The 26,151-nt window shown below is 42.9% G+C and overlaps 1 protein-coding gene across 1 annotated transcript in view; it reads left to right on the top strand.

The window, feature by feature from the left end:
- Positions 1-26,151, top strand: part of CTNND2 (catenin delta 2) — a 731,680-nt gene that overhangs the window by 659,194 nt on the left and 46,335 nt on the right. The window contains exon 18 of the mRNA XM_029913318.1: positions 23,218-23,428. Coding sequence (XP_029769178.1) covers positions 23,218-23,428 — 211 coding nt within the window. The remainder of the gene's footprint in view (positions 1-23,217; positions 23,429-26,151) is intronic.

Below are 26,151 nucleotides of genomic sequence, written 5' to 3'. Positions count from 1 at the left end.
GAAGTTTGGATTCCCATCGTAAAGAAAATAAACTTAGGTGTAGGCCTAAGTGATAGCTAATAGCTTTGGTTAATTTTAATTCCTAAATTAGCAGATGCTTTTTAAGGAGAAATGTAGGTTTTTAAAGACTCCTACAGCTATTTAGTGGGAAATAAGTTGCATCAACAAATTTGAGATCCAAAAATCAACAGATCTGTTCTGTGCTTGTTTATATGTTAATCCTTACATGCAAACACTTAATTTTTCACCAGAAAAGATGGTTCTTCAGATATTCATATTACTAAGAGGCCAACTCAGCAGTCTTTATGCAAGCAAAACTCCTACTGAAATCAAGATACCTGATCCTGAAATCAATAGGAATTTTACCTGTGTAAGAAGGAGGATTGAGCTCTTAAAATTACATCTTGATGTTAATAAGCACACACACAAAAATATATTTAAATCTATATTTATATAACAGTAATAACCCTTTTTGACAGTACGGAAGTAGGTGAAATAGGGAATACTTGTGATATATACTATGTATTATATTTTATTCAGTCCACACATATTTATATGTAACTTTATGCTATGTTATTTTTTATTAGATGTAATTGTAGAATTTACTTTGAAATTGATTAAAATATAAATTCAGTGCATTCACTAATATAGTGTCTAATTCTTCCAAAAGTCATAAGGAGAGCAGAATTTGGCTCATCATCTCTCAGAGAGAGAAAAAATAATCTCAGGACAAAGAGGACTAGAACATAAATGACATGTTTACATTAATTTGTTTTCAGAAGATGATTTCATAGCTCAAAAGTAGGACTGATTCCAAGAGCTTTTTGGGGATGTTTACTTTTAATATTTGAAATAAATATGTATGCAGGATATTTTGCTTCAAACATTTTAAAAAATAAGTGTGTAGATTCCAATAAGTCTGGTGACAATGAGAAACATTCAGCTTAGCACCAACTATAATTAATAGTTGTGTGTTTTGTATTAATAATAGTTGAAAAAGGAACCTGCTCAATGTAGTTTGTCCAATATTGAATCACAGAAATGTAGGGCTCAAGAGGTCATCCTGTCCATCCCCTCACACCAACACAGGACTAAGTATACCTACACCATTGCCAACTGCTGTTTATCTAATATATTTTTTAAAACCTCCAAGGATGGGGATTTCACAACCTCCCTAAGTAACCTGTTCCAGTACTTAACTATGCATATAGTTAGAAAGTTTTTCCTAATATCCAACCTAAATCTCCATTGCTGTAAACTAAGCCTATTCTTGTCCTACCCTCAGTGGACACGGAGAGCAATTGAGCATCATCCTCTTTATGACAACCTTTTACATATTTGAAGACTGTTACCATTTCCCCACTGCCTTCTTTTCTATAAACTAAACATGCCGACTTCTTTCAATCTTTCCTCATAGATCATGTTTTCTTTCATTTCTGTTTCTCTCCTCTGGACTCTCCCCAGTTTGTTCACATCTTTCTTGAAGCTCACAAGTGCCAAGTAGAGCAGAAGGATTACTCCCCATTTTGCAACATAACTATACATTAATTTGTCCTTATCAGATGGACATTAGACAATACGTTAATTTCAAAGGTTACATAGTGTTGCTATGCACTGTCAAACAATCACTACATTTCAAACCAAAATTGGCAATGCTTCGGTGATGAGTAAAGCAATATACAGTATTTTTCCAACTCCACATTCTACCCCCAATCTTTGCATGAATATGAAATTTTTGAGTGGATCAGGGATAGAATATGACCTTTAAGGCATGATCCTGCAGTCTTTCCTCAGGCAAAACCTCCACTGAAATCAGTGTGTGGAGTAAAGACTTCAGGATGATGTGCCTGATTCACCTCTCCCCGGCACCAATTTTGTCAAGTTTGAGATCATTTGTGTTACATTGGTGAAAAACTGGTGTAGCAGGGTGAAGAGTCAGGACCAATGTCTATAGGACCCTGTCCTGTGAGAGGTTTGGTGTTTTCTGCAAGATGCACAGTGACCTCAGTTCCCTTTGATTTCAAAGGGAGTTGAGGGGTTTCAACATTTAGCAAGATCAAGTGCTTAGTTTGTACAACAAAAGCCAGCATGGTACTGAATACTTCCTGTGAACTGTTGAGCGCACTCAATGCTGATGAAATGAAAGAGAACAGAGGGGACTCAAAAACCTTGCAGGATTAAACCCTCAATCAAGCTTGTAAAGTGTTTTGAGTTCCATTTGGATTAAAAACACTGTATAAGTTCAGTATTCACATCATCAGCAAATGCCACTATCATTGGGTAGCATATTGGGCTAGATTCACCAATACACTCCAGCTGCTTTGCATTGAATCAGGCTTGATTTTTTTTCCTTTCTAGGCAGGGGCGGCTCCAGGCACCAGCGCACCAAGTGCATTCCTGGGGCGGCAAGCCGCAGGGGGTGGCCTGCCAGTCGCTGTGAGGGCGGCAGTCAGGCTGCCTTTGGCAGCATGCCTGCGGGAGGTCCGCCAGTCCCGGGGCTTTGGCAGCAATTCGGCAGCGAGTACGCCAAAGGCGCAGGACCGGCGGACCTCCCACAGGCATGCCGCCGAATCCGCGTTACGAGCGGAGCGCCCGCAGGAATGCCGCCGAAGGCTGCCTCACTGCCGTGCTTGGGGCGGCAAAATACATAGAGCCGCCCCTGTTTCTAGGGAAGGATTGATATTTTGGATTTGTGTTAAATCTGCAGGAAACTAATTGTTGCAACAGAAACATCTCAGCTAAAGGAGCAGAATCTTTAACTACCCCATGCAAAGGAGACTAATGCTTGCAGAGACAGTAATTAATGAACAGCCTTTGGGCCTGCTTCTGCTCCATTTGACTCAATGAGATCAGGATCAGACCTGAAGTTTGTTGGATGTTTTAAATATCTGACATTCTAGTTAGTATTCTTCTTTGACAAGATTTATACATTCTTGGTTTCCATATACAAATTACTTCGTGGCATTTTGTTCTGAGTTTTTAATTTTGTTTTTGCTACTGGAAGCACTAAATAGTCATGAGCCAGATTGTTCCCCCTGCTCCCTGTGTGGATCTCATGGATCTCCTCCCCCTCAACAGCAGCATGCCTCCTTCTCCAGGACCCAGCAGAGAGCACTCCACAGGTTTAGGATCCTTGTCCTGGGAAGAGCCAGAAACTGAGCACACAGGGTACAGGCAGCCCCCTTGTTAAATAAGAGTCCCCCATTTGACTCCACAGAGCTTACATGAAAAAGATAATACAGCCTGGGACTGTCTTATCTGTTCTACCTACCCCCTCCAGAGCAATTGTCCCACTCTAAAAGAGGTCCTAGGAGCAGCTGCAGTCAGGGGTTGTCCTTGGCAGCACAACGCCATTGGTATCATACTTGCACCAGCATGGATAGATCTGGATTCTGGGAGACACCTCCAAGTGAGTAATGGTCCTTGTGGCTTATTCGCTGAGGGCCAAACCCTGAGTTCCCACCTCCAATGGAAACTCCACAAAGCAATCCTCATGGAGCTTTTCTTCTTTTTTAGTCCGCTGCTGCAAGTTTTACAGCAGAAGGCAACAATCCAGCTCCATGAACCATAGTTCATGGTGTTAGTAATATAGTATGCAGTATGACAGAGCCCACATGCATATTTGGTAGATCTAATATTCTGAATAAAGAAAAGAAATTACCTTAAGCACAGACTAATTTTTAAAGGTTTTTTAAAGGATATCGTAAAAATGGCATGTTTTATGGGCTTTATGATTATTTCAGGGACTCAGGGTTATTCTAGCAAGTAATCAGGGTGCTAATTTTAATTACCAAGAAGCAAACATATATGGTTAGCATGAGTGAGTAAATTCATATCCGTATTTACGTCTTTGAAGGTGACACTGCTAAAGAACTGCTCTCATGGAGGAAACGTTTTTTTCTACAAATGTAATTTATCACTTGCAATGGAGCAGTGTGTCAGGAAACTCACTTACCTGGGGGTATGTCATCCTGCAAATCTCCTGTGGTTAGGAGGTCTGTGTTGTAGCAGGCCTCCTGCCTGCTCCATTTCATTGTAAGCATTTATTTTCTCTGCTGTATTTTTCTATTTTCTGTTATTTAAGCTCTTGATAAAAAATAGTTTTTTAGCTCTTTAGTTCTGAGCCCCCATGTTACTCACTGCACATGTGCACAGAGCGGAGTTTACACTCAGCCATTTGGGTTTGGGGAAAACAACTGGGGTGGGGGTGAGCTGTTGACTCCGTATTATGTTTGCTGTCTGACTCCACAGAAGTCCATCTTTGGGGACTTTGATTATTTTGATTAGGCATTTGGGAACAAGCAGACTGGCTGGTTTCTGCCAGATTCCTTCCCCCAAAACCTATGAGGGAAGGTAGGGCTGGTTCCTGCAATTTTTTGCTACTTCCTCCTCCTTATTGTGGTGCACTTCTGGAGAGAATAATCCAGGAGAAGCCATAGATTAGAGGAGATAAGAACTTGAGGGCCTAGTCAGCAGGGGGCCTACATGTGGATGCCTGCCTCTGGAGATTTCCTAGATCCATGTTGATCTCAGAGGATCCACAGATTTAGGGGGTGGAATCACTGTTCTCTTCCATGGGGGCAAACCTCATCCCCACAGAAGTACTCAAAGGGAATTCTGTGAGTACCTACTCATAGCAATTCAATTCCTATAAAGGCTACTCCCATGTGGGAAAGCATCAGACCCTCAGTTTAAAAGAGCAATAACTTACTATAGATTGTGAGGGAATGGGCTTAGGCAGATTCTCAGAGGAAGTGTTTCTCTTGGGGCTATCACAGCGAAGACGTGGCCACTTGCCAGCCTGAAGGTGCAGAGATGGTACTCTGAAAAAGCAGATTGTGTCACAGTTTATAAACAAGTAGGACTTTTTGATCTCTTGGACTCCAGTCCCCTGAGGAAACTGCAGTAGAATCACCATAAACATGTTCCAATATAAGGTCCTGGGGTCTGTCTCTCATGGGTTCTCCCTCATCATCAGCCACCACTGAACTGAGAAACCACTTAGGAGAGCTGAAGCTGCCCTTCATACACCCGGGTGAGGATCCTCTCAGGCCATAGCCCATAAAGGTATTTAAACCTTTTAAATATCCGTAACTTCAATCCACAGTTTTCTGCCCTACCAGTAGGAGCACAGTGTCCATTTCAACACCATACCATGTCCTCTCAAGATACAGCTACTGATTTGCCTTATAACATAGGTACCTGGAAATTATGAGCCCCCAGACCCCACAAACTGCAGTGGATAAGGGGTAGGGTTAGTATGTTGAGGTTGGGGTCAGATTCGCTGACAGGGACAGCTGTAGTGATAATTTGTCCTTCTCCTACCACTTTCCATCCAAGGATCTCAAAACCCTTTACAAACATTAATGAATTAAGCCATACAACAACTGCAGCAGGGTGAGGTACTAATACCCATACTTAGTGGTTGATTAGCTACCACATTGATAGGCATCTTAAAAAGTAGCTGATAGAATAGAGGGTGCATCTGTAGAATAGAGGATATGTACGTACCTCTCAATCTCCCAAGCCGTCAATGTGAGAGGCCCCGTTTCTAATAAATGTAAAATGGCACTCTGACCTTCCCATGCCCTTATTTCAGGCATGGTAGTGGAGAGCAGTTGAGCAGAGGGATATGTGTATTTAAGAACCTTTGCTAACTTTTGGTTTCTAAGTTGAAGGAAAAAGGAAAAAAAGAAACATTTGCTTTACCAATATCTATCAATTGTCAAATCATGCTTAAAGTTAAGAAAACACTAAAATGAGTTGACATTTTTTTTCTTTTGTATTTTTCTTCTATTCTTTCTTCCCTGTTTTCTCTATTCTCTCCTTCCCCCAAACATTGACTTAATGTTGTTACTTCAGATTTTCACTGGGCCTCATATCCTAACCCAGGGATTCTGCCTATTAAAGTATAAATGATTTTAATTTATATACCACAGTAAAGCAATATAAAACTGGGATATGTACTCTGTGCACTGTTATTTTGCCACCATAGATCAATTAATCATGCTAACTGCTCCATGCAGAATTTCCATTGTGACTAATTAAGAAATGTATGATCGCTATAACATGGCCGTTAAGGGTTTTATCATTCTTAGGAGGATTGGTTTTAGAACACACTATTACTGTAATGGGATTTGCTTTTATCAGCTAACTCATTTTCATCAATTCACAGTGATTTTAAAATCAGTTTTTATGAAGGAATTTGATCATGAGACTTGCATTTTGATATTTTTTTATCTTCAGAGACACATTTTTATGTATATTTCTAAACAGCAGAAGAATTGCTTTGTCTCTTATCATGACATTGCACTGGATGGGTGCAGGTGACTTCAAAATAATCCGTCTCTCAGACCACAATATGAGGCCAAATTCAAACCTGGTGAAAGCCAGTGCAACTTCATTGACTTTAGCAGTGTTGCACCTGCTTATACCAGATTCGGAATTTGACACACTAAGTTCATAAACTAGTAGTAGTGTGCTATATAATGTCCAAGCACAAATGAAGAAGAAAAGGAAAAATATAAAGTACAAATAAGAAAATACTGACAGCTTCACAGACCATCGATACATCAGATGCAAACTGATGTCTGTTTGGAAAGCAACACAGCTTCACCCACTCTCCTGCCAGAATCTTGCATTTATTGGACTACAGTTCCAAAGCAAAGTGTAGCAGAAAAGCTAGGTGTTTATGGGCCCTATCCAATCTCCACTGAAATCAATATATCTCTAAGCCTATGGAGGTTCTCCCACTAATAAATAACATTTTTATGGCTTCATTATGGTCTACTTTGAACTGTCTTTAGTCAGGCTTTTAACTGACATTTTCCTATCTCATTTTAAAGAGTGCAAAAAAAAAGAAAAGAACCCTGAAATAATGCTTAGCATTTATAGTGCTTTTCATTTTCAAAGCACTTTACGAATATTAATAAATTAATCACAAAAATAATTAAATGCATAAAATTCCCCAAATTTAACCTGCAAAAAATAAAAGTGCACACTGCTGAGCCTGCAGTGATTAAACTGCAGAATCACTTCCCTGCGCAAAAACCTTTTACCCTGGGCTAATAGGAAGTTGCAAAGAAAGATAACGATGCAACTTGAAAGAAAGGAAGAAATGTGTTGGCCAGCCAGGAAAGAGCTAAGTAATTGCATGTACATACACACTACTGTATTTACATAAATAAAAAGGTTAGCTAACAACTCCTTCCCTTAAGTTTTTCAATCCATGTTTGTAAGGAGAATGGAAAATATATATTTAAACTGACAGGGTAAAGGAAAAAGGAGTTCCCATTCCCTCATTATTAGGGGAACTATTTTCAAGGAACCCTGTAAAACCACACACAATTAAACCTCAATAAGGTGTAGTTTAAATAAAGTCTAGAGCAGTTGACTCCCTTGGTGTTGGTTCTTCATTTTTCAAGTGTCGTTCTCTAGCTAACATCATACCAAAGGAATGGCAGGACCTTATCACAGACATCTACCAACTCTGAGATACTAAAAGTAAAATCTACAGCTTGGTGTCTGTCTCTGTGCCTTGGCTCCCATTTCCTGGAGCTGCCTTGATATAGTCATTTCACTGTATTGCCTACGCTATAAATGCAAACATAGCAGCGTAAATGAAACAGCAAATCTTAATTTTCAGTTTATGTTTTTTATCTCTATTTTGGTGATAGCTATAAAATGGATATTATTTGCATATCATTTGTTTCATGCTGCTGCATTAAACTGCCTGGGCTTAATCATATGCAAAATATATTTACACATGACTCCACATTTGAGCAATGAGACACAGCAGTGTGTGCATTCATAGGTCATTAATTCATGGTACATATGCATTATGAGGTATCATTGCAAAGGTCTTCAGCTAGGAATAACTTTTTCACTTGGAGGTTGGTGAAGCACTGGAATGGGTTACCTAGGGAGGTGGTGGAATCTCCTTCCTTAGAGGTTTTTAAGGTCAGGCTTGACAAAGCCCTGGCTGGGATGATTTAATTGGGGATTGGTCCTGCTTTGAGCAGGGGATTGGACTAGATGACCTCCTGAGGTCCCTTCCAACCCTGATATTCTATGATTCTATAATTCTACCAACCACTGGCCCAGGAAAGCACCCCCTTTGGTAGCTTATACTGCTGTTAGTTTATATGGAAGGATGATGAAAGACAGCATCATCAGGGTTACGTTCAAATTATGACATGATTTTGTTCAAAATGGCAGAAAAGTCTTCAACTATATTGAATACTCCTATGAAATCAGTATATTTCAATGGTTAAGAGGTCCTGATAGCTGTGAAGGAGAACACCTTTTAGTTTGCCTTTCAGCTCCCCATTTTCTTCTAGTGATAGCACTTCTTGTTGAATGGACAAAGTTCACATGCCTACTGAGACCAGCTCTGTTGCCACAAGCTACCAGCACTGGTTATGCTACCTGCTCTTGCTCTGGGAAAGACTGGAACTCCTCATGGACCAACATTCATCAGACCATGACAGCTAGGTTATCCTGCTCCTGTAGGAGTTAGCATATTTACCATTCCCCCAACCACTGTGGGGTGGAAAGACCATCTCCATTCCCAGATAGCCCGCTCTGAAGGCTCTTTGGACTGCTACTGTCAGCCACTAACCAATAAGTGGCCTAAATGTTGCAATCCTGTTATGGGAGAGGAAAAGACAGTATGAACCCACAGTATAAAGAGAGGGACAAATGCCTGTTGGGATTAAAAATGGATGATGTAGACTCCTAGAATGGATGTCAGATATACAAAGCTAGAGAACACTGCAGTACAAGAGTGATACATTTTAGGAAAACAAATGTTTAAGAAATTTCAAATCTAGGGTCTGCAGTCCTTACTTAGGTAAAACTCTCCTTGTACTGGACTCTGGACTATCGCAGTACACATGCTAACAGACAGGTGGATGTGGAGGGACTGGACAGACATGAATGAGGTAAGAAGGGGATTTCAGGTCAACTGAGAGATAGGCTGAACATAGATCAAGTAAGTGTGAGGAGAGAGTAGGAGACAGGTTATAGGGAAGTCCATGCAGACCTCAGGTAAACAGGAGAGTGCAAGGGAACATGAAAACTCATTAGCTGAGAAGCAAGGGAGAGAGAGAGAGTTGGAGGACAGACAGTCAATTAATGGAGATGGCCAAGGGAGTAACATCACAGGGTGGGTGGGGAGAAGGGTGAATGATTGGCTGGAGGCAGGCAGGAAACTTGAATAGGAGGACTTTGGTTGGGAGCAGGGGAGCTGTAGAAGGCAGGTGGTGCGGGAGATATGCAACAGAGTAAGCAGAAAATGTAGAGGATTATGGACCCTATAAGGAAGCAATTTGCTCAGAGGCTTTGTTTACATAGATACCAAAATGTGCCCCTTACATGGCATGTTGGGGTGCAACCATTAAAATACTTTTTGCTCGTCTGTCTTTGACCCCTTCTACGTGGTCCCATCATATCACCTGCTATTAAGCCCTGCCCTCTTTGTTAGGGTTGTTCCCTTTGTAGTTCTTAATGCTGCCCCCCACGCTACATTTCCCTTCAGTACAATACACCTGTATAACTAGTGTCTTTAATTTTTTTTTAGAAAAATTAAAAGCCTGTAGATTAGCTACTCTGTTATACCCTCAACTCACTGACAAACAAATCCCAATGGATATTCCTGGCACAGATATGAACTTGTCACCCACTTTAATCACTCTGAAAGCTTGAGACACATTTTCCTGAAACTAGCAAAGATGTCTGTTTGTACTCCCTATGTGGCTCTACCGACTGTACTACATACGACTGCATTTATTATTGATCAAAAGGTACAAATCAATGAATGGTACATAATGTACAATGGTATCAGTGAAAGCATTGTTCCTTCTCTCCTATGGACCATGCTGAATACCATTCTCATATCTTGAAACCCTTTCTGATTGCCATCAGAAGTGCTAGAAAAGCATCTTTAAAGGCAAGTGATCCTGCTCATCTAACTTCTGAGGGAAGAAGAGAAACCCAGACCTCTCCCTGGCCCTTTATTGATTCTCATAAATTTCTGACACATTAAAGATGGTGCTTCTGTTTTTTAAGTGCAAAAAGCTTGTGTCTGTCTTTCTGTCTTCCCATTAACCTCCCTAGCAGGGCCGGCTCTGGCTTTTTGGCCGCCCCAAGCAAAAAAAAAAAAAAACGGGGTGGCCAGAACGGCAAAGCAAAAAAAAAAAACAACCCTGCGGCGCGACCGGAGCGCGGGTGCAGGGGGACCGGCTGGGGGCGGGAGAGGGAGAAGGAGCGGGCAGGAGAGAGAGAGAAGGAGGCGGCCAGGGCTACAGCAGGGGCGCTGCCACTCGGCCCCTCCCGCTGCACCGCCTCCTGCCACTTGCCGCGAGGGCTCCGCTCCGGTCGGCGGGGAGGGAAGGAAGAGGACTGCCCTGCAGGGCGCTCTGGTTCTCCACGACGCCGCCCGCTACAGGGCGGCCGGAGCGGAACAAGAACAAACAAACAAAAAAAGCGGCCGTGCCGCCCTAGGATTGGGCAGAATGCCGCCTCCAACAATCTGCCGCCCCAAGCACCAGCTTGCTCAGCTGGTGCCTGGAGCCGGCCCTGCTCCCTAGTTCAAAAAGTTTCAAATAAGCTTCAGCTAAACATACAGCAGGGCTATATTCTGCAGTACTCTTGGCTCAAAGCAACTGCAAAGCCATTTTAATTGGCAGGTTCAGCTGGAATGAAGCAGCCAGGGCACATGATTGATTCTGACCCACAAACTTTGGGGAACTCACTCAAACCAAACTGAGTGACTGATCTTTCTGAAGTTCGCCCATGACTCAGTTTGAATGGATTCACTTAAACAATCTCTCTGGGGAATTATTAAACTGTGCTCCTTTCTTTGACAGGGACAACTGTAATGCTGTATTTTGCTAATGTTGTATAGAGAAGTGACTTTAATTTGCATGTGCTCTAAGATGCTAGGGATCAACCAAATATCTGTGCACAAGATACTTATAGCATATGCCAGGACAATATATTATGAGAATTAGAAATAGTTTTATAATCAGCTACATTGCTTTTAATGAGAGGCTAGAGCCATATTGGTAATGCTTTTACACTTTCTTATAATTTCTTTAATGGGCTCGGTGCAGGTTTGCAATTAACAAAATGAAAATCAGTCAGGATGCTGCCTAGACACAAACCATCTACACTACCCTTTATTATAACTCAGAGATCAAAACCATTGTTAAATTGGCATTAAGTTTGAAAGGGCATGTTAATAATTTAACCTTATAATATAATATAGTTATCGACTATTAAAAGCCATTAACGATTAACTATTAAAATTCACTTGTGAATATGTCCCCCTCTTGATTACTGAAGCCTTTTCCATTCTTCCTTTGAGAAATACAGTCTTGCCCCCATAAGTCCATTCATTAATCTATATGGCATACTACATTTTGCATTCTTCCTTTAAGGTCTGCTCTGCCAAACTGTCTAACCTATAAATTCAGTTTTCCTTTAGAAACTTTTGCTGCTTTCTTCCATAGTGCCCTCTTTGCATGTGAAGATGTCCTTAACAATTTTGCAAAGCCACTACATTATCCTCCCTTAAATCACACGAGACTCACCTCTGCTGTGATGCCTCCAAAATATTAACTAAGCATTTTGTGGACTGAGACTGCTGTTTGCTACTCTAAACATAATTATTTCCCTGTTTCCTTTTCCTCCCTGATCTGTTCGTTGCATCCAACTGTTTTCTTTCATCATATGCTGAGATTGTTAACTCTTTGGGATAGGGTCTGTTTTTACATGTGTCTACAGTACCTGGCATAATGAGGGCCTGACTGGCACCACTATAGTGATACAAATAATAAATAAAAAATAATATCCAGAAACGGAAATTAAATATAATGACCTACTTACCAAATGTTTTCTGTGGTAATTCTCTGACAACTATACTATCATGGAAAAACTATGAGGGTAAAAATTACAGTTTACTAGACTATCCGTTTATTACACTGACATTTGAGATCAAAAGTCACTTCTTTGAATTAAATAGATTGTTTTAGCATATTTCCTAAATTATTATTAAAAATAATAATAAAAGCTCTCCCAACAGTATTCTTCCCAGGCAGGCTGTGAAATATTGCTGTGGAATGATCTTACCGGCAGGATAATGAGAAATACATACTTATATCCCCAATGTAGGACCAAGAGATAGAAGCAGCCTAGAGGGCAAAATTCACATAATTCTAATACCATAATATATACTGGCTCCAGGGTAGGATTTTCTTTTAGCATCGCAATAATATACCGAAGCAGCTTTGCCACCAATATTATTATCTCCCTGCAGGACAAGGATCCCCGCATAGCTTTGAGAGACATCATGCTAAGATATTGCTTCCATCAGGGCAAGATCTACCTCCTGGACAGGATTCTTAGTTTTCTAATGACTTAGCCTTATACTAAGAGTAGAATCGATATCTATTTGAGGACTCTGATGTTTTCAGTGAGTTAATTTTGCCCTCCTTGTTGCCCCAAAGCAGGAATCCCACCACTGACATTTGATACCAATACCACTGTGGCAGGGTCATTTTTCAGAGATGGGTCTTCCATGCCTCACAAACAAGTAGCTCTGGACCAAATTAAGGTCAGTGGAGTTATAACAGCAGAGAAATTGTCTCTAGGAAGCTGTAGGGCAATATTTCAAGAGGTGGGAACTAATTTGTGATCATTTTCTTCTTATTAAATCTACTGGAGGAATAGATTTTCTATGCTGTATTATTTTACTCTGAAGGCAAGTTCTGTCTCAGGATAACTATAAATTAATGTCACCTTCAGGGGGGAAAAAATCCTGATTTAGAGAAGGCAGAAGAAGGCTAAAGCATTAGAGAGACCCCGTCTTGGAAAGTACTGTAAATCCTAATCTGGAATGTAGCGGTCTTTTTGTAACTTTTACTAGAAAATACAGCAAATTTTATTATTGCAGAGACAGAACTGCATTGTACAAATGCTAGACTGAACCTACCTTAGACATAAAAAGAAATCACTTTGGTGATGGGAAATCTTACCTTTGAAGAGTAACTTCATAATTTGTAGTGTCCTAGAAGAAGCTGCTTGCTGTGATTCAACCCCAAAGTTACATCTATTTAATTTCTCCCTCTCTTCCTTTATGGATAAACCTTGACAAATAAAGGAGATTTTTGTTGTTGTCATGCTGACTCTTATATTTAATCAAATTATGTAAATCCTCTTAAAATGTATCAAATCAGTTGTGGGTCTTACAATGTTTAATGTTAGAAAAAAATCAATTTATTTGTAGATCAAAGTGGTTCTGTACAAACCCTGCTGGAATTAACAATGCTATTTATTTTTAGTATCTTTCTCACACAAATTATCATATCCTCAGTGCCCTCTTCTCCTCTCCTTGCTTAAGCTTAGTGAGACTTCCCCAGAGTTAGATATTGTATCTGCCACAAGCCAAATTCCCCAGTCTTCCTGCTGTTAGTGCTAGATAAAACATTGCTGACACCTGAAGTCGGGTGTTTCATGATACATTTCTATCTGCTTTCAGGAGAGACTCACGATATTGAAAAAAAAAAGTCAGTGCAAATGTTCCACAATTAAAATTAAAAAGTCAAGAACTGCAAAAGTTAAGGATCAAAATTTGCTGTCATTTATGACAATGTAAACCTGGAGTAACATCATAAGCATCAGTGGCATTATCTGAGATTTGTGCCAGTGTAAATAAAAGCAGAATTAAGTATATATCCAATGATAAAGAGTCTGATTCTCCTCTCACTTACATCACTGTAAATCAGCAGCAGCATAATTGAAGTCATTGGAGGTACACTGGTGTAAAACTGGTGTAACTGAAGGAGAATTCAGTCTATAAACCATATTAACATATTCATTAACAAGAAAAACAGAAATAGAAAATGCTATATGTGTGCAATGAAATCCAGTTACTGTGGCAATAAGGAGCTTCATTTTTGCATAATATAGTTTACTTCCTTTTTTACTGTTGTGATACAGGAGGGCCAGGGAACAGTGGGAAGTGGTAGAAGGGAAGTATATAAACCCTAGGTTAATTAAGGCGTGGTTCCCTGTAGACTAGGGAGGGTTGCTATGGGTTAATTGGAGCACCTGTAATCAATTAAGGCCCTGTTAGAAACCTAATAAAACCCCCTGCTTCAGGCAGTCAGTGGGAAGGAGAGAGGATGGGAGCCTGGAGGCGTGCTGTGAGACTTGGAGGAACAGAAAACTGGAGTAAGGGAGACCCTGCCCCAGCAGGGGAGGGACATTCCCTCCCCCAGTGTTTAAGGACTGAAAGTACCCCACCCAAGGGGGAAGGAGGATAAGAACCTGCAAGGGTTGAGAGGGGCTGGGACTCAGAGTGAGGAGCAAACCCAGACCCCTCCCCTGCTTCCCTCCTTTACCACCTTCCTGGGCCACTAGTGGGGCCCTCAGTGCCCCAAGAGCAGGGGTAAGGGGTGGTATTTTAGCCCCCCCCACCAAGAAAAGCGCAGGACCTACCATACTATATTGACCATCTTGTCACATGTGGTGTCAGGGGTGGGATCTCTGCGCCGTGAACATAATCCAGAGTGGGTCACAACCACCCTGCCTCAAGATGGAGGATCTGGTCAAAGCACTGGTGCAAGCCACTGCTGCCCAGCAGGAGGCTACCCGGGTCCAGGCAGTTGCCCAACAGGAGGCCATGCGGCTGCAGCAAGAGACCAATCACCTGCTGATGACCCAGGCCACCCAAGATCGGGCCATGCTGCTGGAACTAGTGAACCAAATGAAGGTCCTTATGGAGCTGAGCCGCGGGTATGATGGGACGTGGACCATACGGGCCAGCTACTGTCTGCAGAAAATGACCAGGGAGGATGATGTGGAGGCGTACCTCCTGGCTTTTGAGAGGACAGCTCTGAGGGAGGCCTGGCCCCGAGACCAGTGGTCAAGGATCCTTGCCCCATTTTTGTGCGTGGAGGCACTGAAGGCCTACTATGATATGACCACAGAGGAGGCAGCAGATTACCCCCAACTGAAGGCGGAGATCCTAGCCAGGGTAGGGGTAACAATGGCTTTGAGAGCCCGGAGGTTCCATGAATGGCAGTACTGTGAAGACAAGACACCACGATCCCAACTATTTGACCTAATCCACCTAGCCCGGAAGTGGTTACGCCTGGAGGCTCTCAGCTCAGAGAAAATGATGGCACTCCTGGTACTGGACCACTATACGAGGGGACTACCCTCGGGCCTCCGAGCCTGGGTAGGCCAGAATGATCCCTCCACCTATGATGAACTAGTCACCCTTGTAGAGAGACAACTGGCAGCCCGTGAACTGTTCGAAACCCCGGGAGGTGAAACACGGCGTTTTAGGAAACCAGTCCCAAACCCGAGGTCCCGGATCATTGAGAACTCCAGGAAAGCCATAGCTGGAAGAACAGGCACCAAGGAGCGGCCTGAGGCCCCAAAGGGACCTGGGGGTCCTTGGGGGAGAGGGTTGGGGAAGCGAGTCAGAGGGCCCAAGACAGAGGGCAACCTCCGGAATGAGATATTGCTGTTATGAGTGTGGGGAGTTGGGGCATATAGCAGCCCAGTGCCCCAACAGGGAGGAGCCCATGCAATGTAATCTGGGGGATCCCGGGGAACAATGTGGCCTAATCAGCCTGGTGGGGGTTGCGATGGCCCAACATGAGTACACCAGGCCAGTAAAGATGAATGGCATCCAGACCATAGCTTTGGTGGACTCTGGGAGTGCTGTCACTTTGATCTCAGGGAAATGAGTGGGGCAAGAGCAACTGAGCTGGGCCAAGAGCACTGGAGTGACATGTGTCCATGGCACAGTAAATTTCTACCCCACAATTCCAATACGGATTGAGATCCAGGGAAGTACTACCAAGATGACTGCAGGGGTGGTCCCCAAGCTCCCCTACCCAGTCTTAATTGGCAGGGACTTTCCTGGGTTCGAGAGCCTACTCCCCCCCATTGAGTTAGGGAAAGGAAGTAAACCCTGAGCAGAATGTGAGGTGCCCATGGATGATCCTACCATAATTTTTGCTGGGTTTTCCCCAGAGTTATTTTCACCCCCTGGGAAGTCCCGGAAATCCAGACGGGAAAGGAGAGCAGACAAAAGATTAGGAATCAGGATCTTGGCAGCAAACCAGAAAGCTGCCCTGGTTGGGAGGAAGGCTCGTGGAGACCCAGAGATGGCCCCCAGCACGAGCAGAAGCACCCCAAAAGAAGGAGGGGAACCCAAGTCAATAGAATCAGGCCAGATTGGTCCCGCACGCGAATGTTTTGGGCAGGACCAAGCCGATAACCCACTATATGCAAACGTGAGGAAGGAGGTAGTAGAGGTAAATGGCGTGTCAGTAGAAGGGAAAACCAAAGGCACAGGGCCATACTATATAATCAAGCAGGATCTGTTGTACCGGGTAGTGCCAATACGGGGGGAAGTAGTAGAACAGCTCTTGGTGCCATGGAAGCACACAAGGGCTGTATTAGAATTAGCTCACAGCCATCTGTTTGAGGGACATTTAGGAGCAGACAAGACCCTGGATAGAGTCCTAAGAAGGTTCTACTGGCCGGGGGTATGGGCAGAAGTCCAACACTATTGCACCTCCTGCCCAGAGTGCCAGCTGCATAGTCCCTGACCTCAGTTAAGGGCCCCGTTGGTACCCTTGCCCATAATTGAAGTTCCTTTTGAAAGAATAGCAATGGATCTAGTGGGCCCACTAGAAAGAACAGCCCAGGGCCACTGAAGCATACTTGTCATCCTGGACTATGCTACACGGTACCCCGAAGCCATTCCTCTAAGGAACCCCACGTCCAAGGCAATCGCAAAAGAACTGGTGCAGGTTTTTGCTAGGGTAGGCATCCCTAAGGAGATCCTGACAGATCAAGGGACTCCCTTCATGTCGAGAGTAATGAAAGACTTATGTACCCTGCTCTGCATCCAAGCCTTGTGGACCTCGGTCTATCATCCCCAAACAGATGGTCTGGTTGAGTGATTTAACCGCACTCTCAAGAGTATGATCTGAAAGGTGGTAGCTCAAGACGGAAAAGATTGGGATACCCTCCTACCATATCTGATGTTTGCAATATGAGAAGTTCCCCAAGCCTCTACTGGTTTCTCCCCCTTTGAGCTACTGTATGGACGCCACCCACGTGGCATATTAGACATCGCGAAGGAGGAATGGGAGGAACAACCCAACCCAGGGAAGAATGTCATTGCACACGTAGCCCAGATGAGAGAACGAATAGCCCAAGTGACCCCCCCATAGTACGAGAGTATTTGGAGAAAGCACAAGAGGCCCAACGAACCTACTACAATCATCAGGCAAAAACATGGAAATTTCAACCAGGAGAACGGGTGCTGGTGCTGGTACCAACAGCAGAAAGTAAGCTCCTGGCCAGTTGGCATGGACCCTATGAGATCGTGGAAACTGTTGGGGAGGTGAATTATAAGGTAAAGCAGCCAGACCGCCGAAGGCCAGAGCAGATCTATCATGTCAACTTACTAAAACCCTGGCACGATCGGGAGATGTGCCTGGCCATCCTGCCAGCCACACCCCAGGCAGATGGCCCACAAGGGCAGGTAAGGCTATCCCCTGAATTAGTCCCAGAACAACGAACAGAGGTCATCGAAATGATCCAGCGGAACCAAGATGTGTTCTTCACACAACCAGGCCGTACGACGCTGATCCAATACCACATTGTCACCTGTCCCAGAGCAAGGGTGACCATAAAACCATATCACATACCGGAGGCAAAAAGAGAAGAAATTAGGGCAGAAGTAAGGAAGATGCTGGAACTTGGGGTGATTGAGGAATCCCACAGCCAGTGGTCCAGCCCTATTGTCTTGGTCCCCAAGCCTGATGGCACCCTGAGGTTTTGTAATGACTTTCGGAAGTTAAATGAGGTATCCCAATTCGATGCCTACCCGATATCATGTGTTGATGAGCTGGTGGATCAGTTAGGCAAGGCCCGATACTTGACCACCTTGGACTTGACAAAAAGCTACTGGCAGATCCCCCTGGCTGAGGACGCCAAGGAAAAAAACCGATTTCTCTACACCTGACGGCCTCTTCCAATATACCGTCCTCCCTTTTGGGCTCCATGGGCCCCCCGCAACTTTCCAACGATTGATGGACAGATTACTTCGACCCCATGCCAAGTATGCTTCTGCCTATTTAGATGACATGGTAATCCATAGTCCTGACTGGGAGACACACCTGGGGAAAGTGGAAGCGGTACTAGATACTCTTAGACAGGCTGGCCTCACCGCTAACCCATCCAAATGTGCAACAGGGCTAGCCGAGGCCAGATATCTCAGGTATGTAGTCGGAAGGGGCCTGGTGAAGCCCCAGTGGAACAAAGTGGAGGCAATACAGAAATGGCCCCGCCCAATCCGCAAAAAACAAGTCAGAGCATTCTTAGGAATAGTAGGGTACTATCACCGGTTCATCCCTCACTTCGCCACAAGGGCAGCGCCTCTGACGAACCTGATAAGAGCTCGGGGCCCGGAGATAGTTAAGTGGACTGAGGAAGCAGAGGAAGCTTTCACAGACCTAAGGACAGCCCTTTGCAGCCATCCAGTGCTCATAGCCCCAAATTTCACAAAGGAATTCATCCTACAAACAGACGCCTCGGAGGTAGGACTTGGGGCCGTCCTTTCACAGATGGTGGGAGATGAGGAGCACCCAATCCTTTACCTCAGCCGAAACCTCCTGCCCAGGGAGCAACGGTATGCCATAGTAGAAAAGGAATGCCTAGCAATTAAATGGGCCATGGAGATTCTACGGTACTATCTACTTGGGCGGCAGTTCACCCTTGTAACGGACCACGCCCCACTCCAATGGATGCACACAAATAAGGAGAGGAATGCACGAGTGACTAGATGGTTCCTGTCCCTACAACCTTTTCACTTCCGGATCCAGCATAGAGCCGGCAGCCAACACAGCAACGCGGACGGCCTATCACGACAACACTGTCTTTCGTCCCAAGTAGCCCAACCCCATGGCGTTGAGTAGGGGAGAGGGATATGTGATACAGGAGGGCCAGGGAGCAGTGAGAAGTGGTAGAAGGGAAGTATATAAACCCTAGGTTAATTAAGGCGTGGTTCCCTGTAGACTAGGGAGGGTTGCTATGGATTAATTGGAGCACCTGTAATCAATTAAGGCCCTGTTAGAAACCTAATAAAACCCCCTGCTTCAGGCAGTCGGGGGAAGGAGAGAGGACTGGAGCTTGGAGGTGTGCTGTGAGACTTGGAGGAACAGAAAACCGGAGTAAGGGAGACCCCTCCCTCCCCCAGCGTTTAAGGACTGAAGGTACCCCACCCAAGGGGGAAGAGAGTAAGAACCTGCAAGGGTTGAGAGGGGCTGGGACTCAGAGTGAGGCGCAAACCCAGACTCCTCCCACGCTTCCCTCCTTTACCACCTTCCTGGGCCACTAGTGGGGCCCTCGGTGCCCCAAGAGCAGGGGTAAAGGGTGGTATTTTAGCCCCCCCCACGAAGAAAAGCGCAAGATCCACCATACTATATCGACCATCTTGTCACACTGTGAAGTGTTAATATGGCAGTAATGTTGTTACCATTTTGTTTGTAAAGCACTTTAGAAGCCAGGGAGATACAAATGCAATATAAATGTAAGTTCATTATTGTTGATGAGAGCTGTTCCTGACCCATTTTGTATCTCAGAGACATGTAATGGATTATTGCCTCCTCATTACAGTTTTTCCACAACCAGCTCATGTGATCTACATTAATTAATTTGGATTAATTCACACTAGTAATTTTTATACATAGGTATATTTGTTCTTCTCCCATATATTCATTTAAAATAGCTAATAAATTTTCAGAACAATAAAAATGTAGGAAACGTGTTACAGTATGACTTGTAACAGCCATGCTTGTTAACATCAGGACCTCTCAAATGAGGACTTCAATAATTTTCTGTTTTATGAAATCTGGACTGCTGTTCTTCCGACGTGCGTTGCTGGTTCAAAATAATGTTACTTTACAAAATGAATCAATTCTTTAATATTTTAAACCAGGTTTGGCCTGTCCAACTAGCATGTAAAAAATATTTTATTCATATAGCTGACTGAAATAGCCTTATTTAAAAAGTGAAATGAAACAGAGCCAAATTCTACATTAAGATGCATGCAATTCCCATTGAAGCTGATGGAAACTGCATACACATATTCAAGGGCTGAATTTGATCCGTGGTATCGTTTTGATATGAATCCACACAAACTCAAGAGTTGAACCTAAATTAAATATTTCCCGAATTATGCACAATTATACTGAAATGAACTCTCTCAGCCAGTCAGAAGACAGGGAGGCTGCATCACATCTGATGTATAACTCTATACTGTTCCCCACTCCCACATCCCAGTTCTGTAATTTTCCACTCACTGATCGATTCTGTATGTGCAGAATAGAAGTACTAGAACCACTAACTAGTGAACTGGACATTGTTCTGAATACAGTCTCAAATCTGGAATGTTCATGATTAATTATTAGTCGTAGTATCGATTTTATTGTATTTATATTCGTTTTCTGCTACACTCGTAACCATGGTACCATTCTGATATGCAGGCATCCAGCGAAACATATATATACATACATTTATGCTTTCTTGTGGTGCAGTGATCCTTGTATTCCTGCCCAATTCCATAGAAAAACTTGCTCAAGGGCAGTCACTGGATATTTTCATACTCAGAATTAAGGACTGCGGTCACTAGCTGCCAAAGAGAGGGCAGCTTTAACATACAGTGCCACACAAGAGCTGAAATCCATGATCTGAAAGAAAGGGGTGCATAAATACCCCCCTCTAGTTTAGGTTGAGCAGTTGCTATAGGTAAAAAAAGGAGCTTTGGCATGTCCTGGATGGTTGGTACAGGGAAAGGAAGAGAGAACCTCTAACTAATCTAATTCATCTATTTATGTGATTCTGTGATCCTGATCAATGGTAGTATTAGAGGAGTGAAGACTGAAACAAATGGCATAAATAAACAGCCTTTTGCAAATCTACTTTGACAGGCAAGCATGATCTACCATATTCTATGACTGTAGTATTCAAGTGACTATAACAGATATGCAACCATTAATTGGCTTGTGTTAAAAGGCATAAATGAATGTAATCAATGTTTTTGTTAATGAAACACTTATTACTGGCTAGAACTACATATTAATATTTGCACACCACATTCTATATGGCTATTCTTTGGCAGATACTATTATAGGTATGTATGGGGAAAAGAATTGCACAGCATTCATATGACCCATTTATGTACTGCATCTGACATTTAAATGAAATTGCTGAAAAATCTAATAATGCGGATTACAATAATGAAATATTAGCTGTACAGAAACAAAAACATTTGAAGTCAAATGTTAAATTCCAAATTGCAACACACTGATAATAAAACAATTGCACACATTTTAGTGTGTTATGCTTCCATTACAAGGAATTTTGTTGCTTGATCAAAAGTAAAGGAGTTTCTGGATCTGACATTGTCACAAAATTAATTTGGTATACTTTGATTTTACTGTGACAGTACATGGATTTTGGTGTGTACTGTATTATTAATGCATTGTTCCAAATGATTGGATAGATTTTCGCCATTGCAGATAGTATTGTAAAAAAATAACAATTTATGATGGAAAATCTGACATAAGGACACTCAAAGGGCCAGTCTTCTGCTTCTTTTGATTTTCAGATTCAGACACCAAGAGTTCTCTTTGTAACTTCAGGAGTAAGCTTTTTAATAAGCACTTACTATATGCCATCTTATCAGGGCTTGTAATGTCTGATCGAGAAGATTTCTGATTACATTTCAGGCCAGAAAGTAATATGGATTACTTCCAGTTACTTGTCCTGACAATCGTGTCATTCCCATTTTGAGAGTGAGTGATGTTGTTGAGCTGATTATTTCACCCAAGATCCTGATCCAGCGCTACTGAAGTTGATGGGAATGTGTTCACTGACTTCACTGAGAGTTGGATGTGGGCCCTAGTCTCTTCACTGTTCAGCTTGTCTTCATCTTAGAAGAGCGGCTATATTAAACTTTCTAATCCCTCCAGAACAGGGCTAAGGCGCTTTGATGTGGCAGTGTGGGGAAGTTCTGCTGCCTGTGCTGTACTTGTCCAGTAGTTACATGGAAAATTTCCTTCTCCAGGACTTCTGGCGTGGTATCTTTCCCATGCACTACATTCGTGCAAGCAACTTTTTAAAGATTTCTGTCTGTATTTAAATATGAAAAAAATTATAATGGAAAATCACAATGACTATGTCCTCCTGCTCAGTTTGATAGAAAATTTAAGTTATAAATGTTAAGTAAGATAATCATAGAATATCAGGGCTGGAAGGGACCTCAGGAGGTTATCTAGTCCAATCCCCTGCTCAGAGTAGGAGCAATCCCCAGACAGCTTTTTGCCTCAGATCCCTAAATGGCCCCTGCAATGATTGAACTCACAGCCCTGAGTTTAAGCAGGCCAATGCTCAAACCATGAGCTATCCCTGCCCCTGATAAAGTATATGGAGATATACCTTTGCTAGATATCAGACTGCAACACAATGCAGAGAAACCTCTCCTCCAAATCACTAATATTCACACAACTCAAACGACAGGAATAACAATAGCTTTTTAAAGCATATTATAAGGTACAATAACATAATTACACCTAGTTAATGTACAGTGAAGCCTGCGCTCCAGAGAAAATCAACTACTCATTCACAGAGAACTCCAATTTGGCTGGCTTCACTACCTTTGTACTATCCCTAGTAACTGCTACACATTGATGATTTTATTAGTAGAGATGCATCATCCCAGCCAGCTTGCCTTGGACTCACGTAAATGGTGTTGCTATCATGGGGTAAGGAAGATATGGACTGGCCAACTTCTGCTGGGCTCTCAAATCTTTGATTTACACTTTCACACGTACTTAGCTTTACTGTACCTGTCTCCTTTGCACAAAGAAAGGATATAACTCAAACCCTGAAGCTCTCACTGATATTACTAGGGACTATTAGTAGAGGTCCTAATGGGCAAAATGCTGCTTAAACAAATGTTTGTATAAATACGGCTAATGATAGGATAATACTGACAGCAAATTATAGACCTGAAATTATGAAAATGGCACTAACACTGCCTTGTGTGTTTTCCCTGGATCTCCCCCATCATTCTTCCTTTAAATTTCCTCAACATTCTCCCTTCATTTTCTTTCCAAAAAGGCAAGTATGCCATGCGGGATCTGGTCCACCGACTTCCAGGAGGTAACAACAGCAACAGCTCAGCAAGCAAGGCCATGTCGGATGACACCGTTACTGCCATTTGCTGCACTCTGCATGAAGTTATCACTAAAAACATGGAGAATGCCAAGGCCTTACGGGATGCAGGAGGCATTGAGAAGCTGGTTGGCATTTCCAAGAGTAAAGGAGACAAGTATGTTTTGCAAATCACCTCGCACCTTTTGTAACATCTTTAATAGGTGTAATTAGTACTAAATGGGTTTGTCTTGTCTGGTGAAATCGTTAGCTTCATTATTAAGTTTAATCATAAATCACCTTGTGTTAGTAACCATGTCAGATGTTGGAAGGGAGACAGGAAACAAGTAACCCAGTATCAAAGTCCCTGCCAAGGCTCATTTTTTGGCCTGCTTTCACTGGCAACATGCCGCATAGTGAATAATAATTATTTATAATAATGACTGGCATGAAACATTTTATCAACATCAGGTGGTAGCCTGAGCCATTAGGCCCCTGTGTAGTGGGTGATGTGCCATTGGAGTAACCAGGAGGACACTGTGAAAGGATTTGTGCCTCACAAAGGTACTATTCTTCTCCTACTCTCACTTGCTTTGGGAATACCGGAAGTGAGTAACTTCACCACTTTGCAGGCTGCAGCTTACTCCCCACCATACAACTGTTACTCTGGCTGGCAAGTGGGGGGTGGGGCCTCAGCTCTTTCCACTCCTTCACCCCCCCTTCCCACTCCCTAGCTTGTTAAGAAGTATCAGGCCTTCTGTCTGCTACATTAAATGGCACCGATACATGTAGGAGAAGACTCACACCTAACTATGACGCTATTAGCAATAGCTATGAATGCATTTTTTTTTCAGAGTCAGTGCACACTGTTGACAAAGAGATCACTGGTTCCTCTCCTTTTGCTAGGAGTGGTTGCCTACAATAGCTTGGTTACAAACAATATACATCAAACTTCCAGAAGTATGGTTGCTTTGCCTGCTGTGGGACCATGTCAGTTTGAAAAATGGAAGATTTCACTCTAATGCACAGATCCTTCTATCAGAAGGGGGATGTGTTATCAGCACAGAGGCAGCTGCAGCCTCGGGGCTCTAACGTGGCTCCTCACAGCCAATCTTCAGCCTGAAAGAGGAATCTACGCACTACACCTGGTACTGGAGCAGTGTGCAGGGCTAGGCAATTAATGCATTGCTGACACAATTCAATCTTATTCCCTTTTCTTTTATTATTGTTCTCTCTCCTTTCATGCTTCTCACCCAGTACACTCTCATTATTATAACTCTGTCAGGAATTGATAAGAGTAGCAGCATTACTAATTGTGGTGATTCCAGTTGTGGGAACTGCTCTTGTACTGCTGACTCACCTTAGTAATAAAGCATATAAAATTTTTAGTATAAATAAATTACATATCAAACTAAATGAATTCTTGTTACTAGATCAAATTTACTGCTGGCATAAGCAGGTGCATTTCCATTTTTCTTCAGTAGAATGTGCCCACTCACACCAGTGGGGAATTTGACTCCGAGTTTATCCTTGTATATTAATAAAACTTAAGAAAATCTACAAAAACTGTGTATTTGTCCACCTGTATAGTACTCCAATCGAGATCATTATTACCTAGTGACATTGGGGCTGGAGTTTTCAAAGGAGCCTAAGAGAATTAGCCACCCAACTCCCATTGATTTCAATGGGATTTGGGTCTCCAGTTCTGTTAAAGTCTTGAAAATGTCAGTCTTACAGCATACGGTGAGTCAGATATAACCCCTAACTGCAAATCCAGGGAACCTTACCTTTTGAAAGCCATGTATTTCTAATAGTCTAGGACACGTTGGCTAATATGTGTTTTCAGAATGTCCAAATAATAAATGTAGTGCCCTCCTTTATGAAGTATTTTTAGACCTACTGATGAAAAGCACTATATAAGAGCTAGATATGATTATTTTTATTGATTTTGTAGTTGTAGAACAAGAAAATCTATCAGCCCATGATACCAGCTCCTCACCTAAAACAGGAATTTATACTCACCTTTCAGAAACATGAGAGTTTTATACCATTCTTTCTATCTTTTTTTCATTTCTTTCATAGAGGTTCCATTATTTCAAATAATAATTGTAGGAAGAATATCTTGCCAACCTGTTACTTAAATTAGTGAAGTTGCACAGTTTAACAGAATGCAACATTGTGTTAAATTGTAAAATATGAAATCTGTTAACAAGATCAACTGTTACTAGCCTCAGAAGAACCATTTATTGTTGTTTCCAGTATAATCACTGTCATATTAAAAAAATCAATATGCACTGTGTCTGCTTCCAGCAGAAGTCACCAAAGCTTTAACCCAGTGGAACAAAAACTCTGTTTCATGAGAAGGCAAGTCAAAAACTCTTTAACCTTAAAAGTTGTTACAATAGAATTTATAGAGACAAGGTAGATGAGGTAATATATTTTATTGGACCAACTTCTGCTGGTGAGAGAGACAAGCTTTCGAACTTACACAGAGCTTTTCTTCAGGTCTGGAGACAGTAGTTGGTCCAATAAAAGATATCTCATCCACCTTGTCTCTTTAATATCCTGGGACCAGGGCCGGCTCCAGGCACCAGCTGAGCAAGCTGGTGCTTGGGGCGGCAGATTTTTCGAGGCGGCATTCTGCCCAATCCTAGGGCGGCACAGCCGCTTTTTTTTTTTTTTTTGTCCGCTCCGGCCGCCCTGTAGGGGGCGGCGGCGCGGAGGACCAGAGCGCCCTGCAGGGCAGTCCTCTTCCTTCCCTCCCCGCTGACCGGAGCGGAGCCCTCGCGGCAGGCGGCAGGAGGCGGCGCAGCGGGAGGGGCCGCGTGGCAGCGCCCCTGCTGTAGCCCTGGCCGCCCCCTTCTCTCTCTCTCCTGCCCGCTCCCTCCCCCTCCCCCCCCC

Source organism: Terrapene carolina, unplaced genomic scaffold (genome assembly GCF_002925995.2).
Source record: "Terrapene carolina triunguis isolate 2854851 unplaced genomic scaffold, T_m_triunguis-2.0 Scaffold580, whole genome shotgun sequence".
NCBI classification, from domain to species: Eukaryota; Metazoa; Chordata; order Testudines; family Emydidae; genus Terrapene; species Terrapene triunguis.
The sequence above is the reverse complement of the archived record's forward strand: the minus strand, read 5'-3'. Positions and strand labels throughout refer to the sequence as shown.